Source organism: Equus przewalskii, chromosome 9 (assembly GCF_037783145.1).
Source record: "Equus przewalskii isolate Varuska chromosome 9, EquPr2, whole genome shotgun sequence".
Lineage (NCBI taxonomy): Eukaryota > Metazoa > Chordata > Mammalia > Perissodactyla > Equidae > Equus > Equus przewalskii.
This window is the reverse complement of record NC_091839.1, coordinates 41,062,828-41,072,216: the sequence shown is the minus strand read 5'-3', so window position 1 is coordinate 41,072,216 and position 9,389 is coordinate 41,062,828. Positions and strand designations below refer to the sequence as shown.

General features: G+C 43.3%; 1 protein-coding gene across 1 annotated transcript in view; it reads left to right on the top strand.

The window, feature by feature from the left end:
* Positions 1 to 4,048: 4,048 nt before the first annotated feature.
* The window catches only part of RNGTT (RNA guanylyltransferase and 5'-phosphatase), a 280,323-nt gene continuing 274,982 nt past the window's right edge, over positions 4,049 to 9,389 (top strand). Inside the window, exon 1 of the mRNA XM_008517909.2 lies at positions 4,049 to 4,371. Coding sequence (XP_008516131.1) covers positions 4,308 to 4,371 — 64 coding nt within the window. The 5' untranslated portion in view covers positions 4,049 to 4,307. The remainder of the gene's footprint in view (positions 4,372 to 9,389) is intronic.

Genomic DNA, 9,389 nt, shown 5'->3' with positions numbered 1-9,389 from the left:
AATTTAATCTAATTTAATTTAATCTAATTTTAATTTGATTACCTCTGTAAAGATCCTATTTCTAAATAAGGTTGCATTCTGAAGCAGTAAGGATTAGAACTTCAACATATCTTTTTTGGTGGAAACAATTAAACCCATAACGGGCCTGAACTTATACGACTTGGAGGGTCCTCTATAGGATTAAGAATATAAAATTACAAACACCTAATTAGGCCTTGGAAGGAGCTTGTGCAAAAAGGAAGCCTCACAGTAAATCTGCTTTTGGTTTACAACATCAGAATAGCTGTTGGCAGGTGTGAATTTGACTACACTGAAGTTACATGATAACCCACATTTAACTCATACGAATGCACCAGTACCACACGGGCATGCAGAATAGAGAGGCTGTTAGTTTTGCTCCCTGAACCTGTGCCCTGGAGTAAGATGTGAAGCTGGGACCTCTCAGAGAGGAGCATCTGGCTGTGAAAAGTGTGATTCTGTGGTTCAAACATTGCTGGTTTTTTGTACAACATGACCCTAAGTGCCAGTCAATGACTTCATTTGGTGCTCAAATGAAGAAGCAGCAAGCAAGAGTATTTATGTGTTGTCTTCTTTTGCCCCATATCCTGAGTTTAGAATTTAAACCTTCACGTGAGATGTGACGACTCTGCTCCCGACTGAACCCAATGTGATGGTCTTCTGAACTTCCACCTCCTGACGCTGGTAAAGCACAGGCAGGAGGTAGAGGTGGTGGTCATCAGAATGAGAAAGGGAGCTGGGCACAGATGGCACCAGCTTAGTCCCTGCCAGTTAGGGAAGACAAGGCTTGATCAAAAAAGGTTAATGTCCCTCACTGCCATTTTGCCAATTTTTGAAAAGTCGGATAGGAGCATCCTTTCATACACCTTGGATTGCTGGCTGTCAGAATCAACAGATTTGGCCCTTAATCAACCACTGATGGAGCTGCATGGAGCAGGAGACTGAACTCCACAGCGAGGCTTGGGGGGTACCGTTCTGTCTCAGAGGGGCTATTTCTGCAATAGTTCAGTGAGGCATAAACAGCTGTTGAGGCAAAAACATTAGGAATAAAATTTCCTGCTAACCCAGAAAATCCTCTTCACAAATGTAGAAAAGAAAAGAGTTTTATTATTGAATATGTATTAAACCAGACTGTGATGAACTTCACAGGCAATGCTCTAATGAGACCGCAAAGACAGAAATCGCACCCTTTTATCCAGCCGAGCACATACAATCCGTTACATACATGTGCTCAAGATCAATGATAACTGGCCCTCATGTAAGAGGACTTGGCAGTACCATTTATTATATATTCTCTCATTGTTCACCGTAAATTCACTGGGTAATTGGTACAGCCATCTGTGTTAGTTAACTGCCATTATCTGAAAGAAAAACAAAACGTTTCCTAACTCTATGACTTGCGGGCCGTTACAGCTTGAAACAGGCGCCTTAGGATAAATTCCCGTGATGACAGGGAGACAGGGCGCCATCTTCCTTCATGTTTACAAAGAGGTGGCTCCCAGGCCCTAAGAAAAATGTTCCTCGGGTGTAAGGCAGGCAAGAGGCTCGTTTGGCTGTTAAAATGATTTATGCACAGATCAAAGGGATGAGGAAGGCTTTACAAATACAAGTCTTCGCAAGGAAATGCTCTAGGAAAAGGGAAGGGGGAAAAGGTCTCTTTCCTTTTTGTCAACAGGGAAAATTCAATCTTATTTTTATTTTCCCTTGCACACCCTTCCTTATGGGGAAAACAGATGCTCCATGGAAGAATTCACCCAGCAAGAGCCAATAAAGAGGAGGCTAAGATGTATTTGCAGGGGTGGGTTGGCAGTTCGTTTTTTCCTAGGCCAGGTCATGTTGGGCCCTTCGTGGACACCTATTTTTTCTCTCGCAGAACAGCAGAGACATGGGACCAGGAATGATATAGGCAGAAATACACATGAGGTGAAAGATTCCTGGTGTCGACGCAAATAATCCATAATAAATCTATAAATCAAAATTGGGCTGAGTGTATTATGAGCCAGATCTTCCTTCCCCAAGGAAGGAAGGGCATCAAAGAAGTGAGGTGTACAGAGTGGTTATTTACTGTCTTGGAACAAAGGGCATATATCACATATGATAGGAATGTCTCTTTTACAGTTGTCAGGAGATGCTTAGCTGGCACAGCAGATCGATGGTCAGGAGTTCGGTGGTCACGAGGTGAGTGGTCACAAGGTGAGCACAGCAGGTCAATAATTAATCTTTAGCTTAGGGAGAGATGCTTATCCTAAAGGAAATGCCAGTATGGGAGAGGTTACATCCCTATCTTTAGGGGCATCATTCTTGTCTTTGGGACATAGTAAATATTTAAAGTAGGTGTACAATGTATGCTTAACAGGCCGTGTCAGGCCCTTTTGGAAAAACAAGGTCAGGCCGAATTAATTTTAAACCAAATGTCTTCATCATATACTCCAATATATCCTATTGCTTTTCAGTTATTTATCACTGGAAGGGAGAGAGAAACTGGCACTCGCTCGGACGCTACTCTCCTACTCTACCCTCTGTTGTGGGAGGAAGGAAGGCACAGGTTCCCCCCATTCTGTGGGCATTGAGGATGGAGAGGGTATAACGGGATAGAGGCGTAAAAATTAAGCACACACTGCTGCCTTACAACCAGTAACAGCTGCTCACTGCAGGTAGGAAGCCTCTGGGAAGCTCTCCCTGTGCCAAGGACTGAGCTCCCTGAGTGGACACAGCATGTATGAGGAGAACAGTTTCCAAGGGGAGTCTTCCCCAGAAGGGGAACGTGAGATATTCTCCCAGGACCAGGCTCACCCCTTGGAGGAGATTTGGGGAATCAAACATTTCACCACTCTGGACATGGTACGAACTCTACCCTGCCAGCAGAGAAGAGAATTGGGCAGTGTTCAGGCAGTCTGCTGGTCTGTAAGGAAACTGAGTCTTATCTTGCCCTGTCAGGGGAGGAGTGACACTTTCACTAAAAGGTCTCAGCAGATGTAACAGCAGGTCAGACCAGGAGTGTGACCTAACTCAGTCTCCCTCAGAGCCTATTCATGAGAGAACTCTCACTCTAACCGAGAGGGTCCAGGCATTCAGGGGCTGAGCTGCCTCTCAAGTTTCTCCTGACCCTTTAAAATATATTCCCCCAAACCTCACACCCTCGCAGTTCAAATATAGCATTGGTGATTAAAACCAAACTGCTCTATTATAATTAATTTGCCATCATCCAGCTTTATATTTAATACTTTCACTAATTTTGTCTGGTAACTACAGAAAGTCTTATTACAGGATGTAGTTTATAAAATGCGTCCAATCGCCCCTGCTTAACTCCAGAGGAAAGACCACTTGTTTGCTAAGGCGAAGGAGAACCCCGCCACATACTGGTACTGCGTCGAACCTTTCCTGCCTCTGCCAATAACACACATTAGTAACTTCTGAGGCATGGACCCTCCGAGACTCGCAAATACGCTTTGAAACTGTGCTGCAGAAATATACAAGCAAAACTCTCAAAAAATGTTTCGGGATTAGTTTCAGATGCTTCATGCATCTTTAGAAGTACTCCCCCAAAGAGAAATTCCTCATTTCTGGTACTCCAATCTCTCGCCCTCAGAATTTCTCTAAAGCCCGTTCCCTTGATCCACATCAGGGAGAACTTCCCAAATTCCAAATCAAACCCAGATCCTGCCGGGACGCCAAGTTGGCAGAAAAAAGGGTGATCCGGCTCTTGAGGTGGGACAGCGCTGGGAAGCCCCCTTTCATTAGTAAAACAGATGCCTTTGTGAAAGCTGCGGACGAGTCTACGCATGGAAAGAGGCTCGACGCCCTTTCATTTTCTGGGGTTTCTACTGGCTGTCAAGACGGGAAAAGAAAACACGCGTCGCTCTGCGGGGCCAGCACAAGGGCACCTGCACATGCGCAAAGCTGTCCTAAGAGCGCTTTGGGATTTAGGCGGGCGAGGGGGCGGGGCGGGGCGGGGCGAGGGAAGACCCGCCCCTCTCATTGGCTGTGGCTTTAACTCCTTCCTCTCCCTCCGCCGAGCTTCTCTTTCTTCACCTCTGACCTCGGAAAGAAGGGGGCGGGGCCTTCGGGGGCGGAAGTAGAGGTGCATTGTGGGCTCGCCTAGAGCGGTGGAGTTGAGCCTGAATGAAAGTGGCGCGCCGTCCCTGACGTTACCCGGGTAGGAGCGGCCGGGATTCGGACCCCCGCTGGGCTTCGGGGGTCTCGGACCTCTGGTGCGGAGCGGACCGCGAGGAGGCGGCGGACGCACGGCGAACGTTGTTGGAGGGGGCGACTCTGCGCGGCCCCAAGACATGGCTCACAACAAGATCCCGCCGCGGTGGCTGAACTGTCCGCGGCGGGGCCAGCCGGTGGCAGGTAACCCGGACAGGGGGTGTTCGGGTCCCCGCGCACCGGCGGCCCCGGGGGTGGGCGCAGGTTTCGGTGGTTTCGTGCCTGTTAGTGGTAATTCGGGACCGAGATGTGCTGGGTTGGATGAAGCTTAGTGGATGAGTGTCTGGGAACATAGACTGGAGGAGGTGGATCGGTGGGTGGGTGCACTTGTCACTCTCCAGTAAGATGCCCCCGGTAAGATCAAGTATTGCGAACGGGAAGGTAGACAGGAGGTTTGTGTGGCAGGAGCTGAGGACCCGAGAACACAGTGGGCAGTACTTTGAAGCTTAGAAGTTTGTGAACCTTTTAAGGTTCTCGGAAGGGGAAGGGATCAGTGTCGGTCTAGAGGAGGAGGAGAGCTAAAGAGGAGGAGGGGCAGTTCCTAGCGGTGAAGTGGCTCGACACTGAGACTGGAGTTCCTTTTTTTTTTATGACTTTTATTGTGGATTTTTTATCTTTATTGGATTTGACAAACTTTGAATTTAAAGTGTACAGTTTGATAAGTTTTGACTACACACACACACATCGTGTGAAACACCCATGAAACCATCACTACGATCAAGACGGTAAACGTAACCATGGCCTCTCAAAGTTTCCTCCTTCCCTTTGGTAATCCTTTCCTCCTCAGGCAATCACTGATTTGCTTTCTGTCACTATTGATTAATTTGCATTTTCTGCAATTTTTTTAAATAAATCAAATGGCAACAGCATGTACTCCTTTTTGGGCGTAGTTCTCTGCTTTCTTTCACGCAGCATTATTATTTTGAGGTTTATCCGTGTTCTTGTATGTCTTAGTAGTTCATCCTTTTTTATTTTATTGCTGAGTAGTGTTCCATCGTTATGGATACACCACAGTTTATTTATCTGTTCATTTGTTGATGGTCATCTGGATTGTTTGCCCTTTTTGGCTGTTAGAAATTAACTTGCTGTGTACATTCCTGTACAATTCTTTGTATGGACATATGCTTTCAGATCTCTTGTGTAAATCTCTAGGAGAGGAATGGATCATATGGTAGGTGTACATTTAACCTTTTAAAAAACTGCCGAACTCTCTTCCAAAGCGATAACATTTTGCATTTCCACCATCAGTGTATGAGAGTTCTGTGTACTCTCTATCCTCCCTAACACTTGGTATGACCAGTCTTTTTCATTTTACCTACTGTAATAGGTATTTAGTAATATCTTACTGTGGTTTGATGTTGAAAAGTCATGTGCTTCTTGGTAATTCAGATATCTTCTTTTAGGAAGTGTCTAAATCTTTTTCTGTTTTTTTAATTGATTGTTTATCTTGTTGAGTTGTTAAAGTTCTTTATATATTGTAAATACAAGTCGTTTGTTGGACATATGCTTCTAAAAATCCTCTCTCTCATCTGTGACTTGCTTTTTCATTTTCATAACAGTTTCTTTTGGAGAGTGAAAGTTAAAATTTTTTTTTGGTGAGGAAATTGGCCCTGAGCTAACATGCATTGCCAATCTTCCTTTTTTTTGAGGAAAATTAGCCCTGAGCTAACATCTGCTGCCAATCCTCCTCTTTTTGCTGAGGAAGACTGGCCCTGAGCTAACATCTGTGCCCATCTTCCTCTACTTTATATGTGGGACGCCTGCCACAGCATGGCATGCCAGGTGGTGCCATGTCCGCACCTGGGATCTGAACCGGTGAACCCTGGGCCACCGAAGTAGAACGTGCAAACTTAACCACTCCGCCACTGGGCCGATGCATCCAATCTTCCTATTTTTGCTTGAGGAAGATTGTCCCTAAGCTAACATATGTGCCAGTCTTCCTCTATTTTGTATGTGGGATGCCACTACAGCATGGTGTGGTGAGCGGTGTATAGGTCCATGCCCAGCATCCAAACCTGCAAACCGCAGGCTGCCAAAGCGGAGCGTGTGAACTTAACCACCATGCCACCAGGCTGGCCCCCAAAATTTTAAATTTTAACTAACTCCAACTTATTGCTTTTTCTGAAGGTGTTTTGAAATAAAAAGGATTTTGTAGTGAGCTTTGAGTGCTCAATTATGTACACATCTATCTAGTTACTTAAAATTGCTGGAAGAAGAGATTTGGTAATTGTTTTTTATTCAGGTTTTCTGATTCTTGTGGTTTGTCAGCTTTTGTTCACATTTTGTATAAAACCCTCGGTCAATAAAGCCATATAAACACTGGGTAAAAGTGATATTGAAAGATAATCTAAGCAAATCTTGGGGTGAGGAAGTGTTTTTCTTTTTTTTCCAAAGATTTTATTTTTTTCCTTTTTCTCCCCAAAGCCCCCCAGTACATAGTTGTATATTCTTTGTTGTGGGTCCTTCTAGTTGTGGCATGTGGGACGCTGCCTCAGCGTCGTTTGATGAGCAGTGCCATGTCCGCGCCCAGGATTCGAACCAACGAAACACTGGGCTGCCTGTAGCGGAGCACGTGAACTTAACCACTCGGCCACGGGGCCAGCCCCAGGAAATGTTTTTCTGTAATGAAATATGAAATAATTTTCTTTATGTTCTAATCGTTTTTATATGCGTTTTCACTTGTAATGAAAACAATTGTACTTTGATAATCATTGTACTTTCTTCTTCAAATGAATTGATCACAGTTCTTTACACTTTTCTTTATAGGTCTCAGTCTCCAGCCATTTTGACTTTTTTCCCCCTTCTCTCTCTTAGTGTTGAATCTTTTCTTTTTACATCTGGTTTTCCCTATAGAGTTATGAAGAAACATCTAAACTTAGACATCTGGCTGCTTTTCTAGCCTGGAGCCTATTTTCTTGGATCCTTTCATTAGAATTATTTGCTACACTGATTTATAAGAAAAAAAATCATTAAAAAATTTTTGGCTTTGTTTTTTAGACATATTAAATTAAATTAATTAATTAATTTTCTGAGGAAGATTGGCCCTGAGCTAACACCTGCCGCCCATCCTCCTCTTTTTTTGCTGAGGAAGGCTGGCCCTGAGCTAACATCCGTGCCCATCTTCCTCTACTTTATTTGTGGGATGCCTGCCACAGCATGGCTTGCCAAACGGTGCTGTGTCTGCACCTGGGATCCGAACTGGCGAACCCCGGGCCACGGAAGCAGAAGGTGTGCACTTAATCACTATGCCACCGGGTCGGCCCCAAAATTCTTGTTAAAGTGAATATTTTCTATTTGGAATTAGAAAAACAGTTTGAAAATCAGAATTTTAGTATAATCTGCCGGATGCCAATGACATATATCAGAATACTGACTTATTGTCAGATTAATGGGACTAATGTGCCGCTGGCTGGGGGTAGACAGCAGCAGGAGAGATGCTAAGCTCCAGGCAGCTTTATACCTGTCTGAGAAATAGAGTTGTGTGCCTGTTTTTCTCCCTCTGCTAGGAATGCTGGGTCAGAAATAATAAGTTTTTCCTTTTTATTGTATTGGAATCCTTTGGCTCCCAGAAGCTAGACTCTTAGAGTTGTTGTGGTTTGATGAGTCACTAAGCTTACCTGTCTGATTAATTGTGGTCCCTGGATGGAACCCCAGGCCTCCTGACAGCAAAACTGGATCTTTACTAGTAATCAGTGTTGCTTCGGTTTGTGATGCTTATTAGAAAGTAAAGTGAATACAGCATAGAATTCTTGATAAGTTTCTCTGAATTTCCCTTAAAGTTCTGTCTCTCTGTGCCCTAGAAGTGTTCATGCCTCGTTGTATATTTTGTAAAAGCAGGGTTAGCAGCGTTTTACAGTAGCAGAGCAGGAAATACCAGCTATATTCTTATAAACTTAAGTGAAAAAGAAGGAATCAGTCACATTCTCATTGTCTACCTCCTAATTTCTTTCTCTTATTTTTTTTCTGGTTATAAAAGTAATCCACGCTTATTGTATAATTTCTTTGCTATTTTGCATATTTAAGAAAGCTTATTATAGTTGCTTAAATGTTCTCATTTCAAATATTAAGATGCATTTTATGAGTACTAGAAGTTCCTAATTTTCCTGAATCAGAAAGATGGTACTAATTATATGTAATCTGTTCCACAATGAAGTCACCTTCTCTAATTAAAACGTACTTCCAATGAGAGAGAGCTTCTGGAGATAGGGCCAAGCTTTATTTCTGAAGAATTCTTTTTTTCTCCTTTTGAGTGATAGATTTCAGGCGAACACTTTGAAGAAAACAAACTTCTCATTTCTTAAGGGTAGATCATTCAATATAAAATTATTTCATATCTACTATGTGTAAAGAACTTACTAGGAACTAACTGTGGGAGTAGGAATATGAGACAGTCTTGTGATAGTGATGGTGACTTTGAAGTCATTTTGCTTAGCAAATATTTGAGGGTCTACTTTCAATCCTTGGGGCTAGGGAGATGAGTAAGATACACTTCCTCACCTTAAAGAGCACGTAGTCTCATGGGAGTAGCAAACCATCATTTCTTTTTTTTCCTTTTTTTGTTTTGTTGAGGTTATGATAATTTACAACCTTGTGAAATTTCAGTTGTACATTGTTATTTGTCAGTCATATTATAGATGCACCACTTCACCCTTTGTGCTCTCCCCCCATCCCCCTTTTCCCTGGTAACCACTAATCTGTTCTCTTTGTCCATATGTTTGTTTATCTTCCACATATGAGTGGAGTCATACAGAGATTGTCTTTCTCTATGTGGCTTATTTCGCTTAACATAATACCCTCAAGGTCCATCCATGTTGTTGTGAATGGGACTATTTTATCCTTTTTTATGGCTGAGTAGTATTCCATTGTGTATATATACCATATCTTCTTTATCCAGTCATCAGTTGATGGGCACTTAGGTTGCTTCCATGTCTTGGCTATTGTGAATAATGCTGCAGTGAACATAGGGACGCATGGGTCTCTTTGAATTGATGATTTCAAGTTCTTTGGATAGATACCCAGTAGTGGGATGGCTGGGTCATATGGTATTTCTATTTTTAATTTTTTGAGAAGTCTCCATACTGTGTTCCATAGTGGCTGCACCAGTAGGCATTCCCACCTGCAGCGTATGAGGGTTCCTTTTTCTCCACAAGCTCTCCAACGTT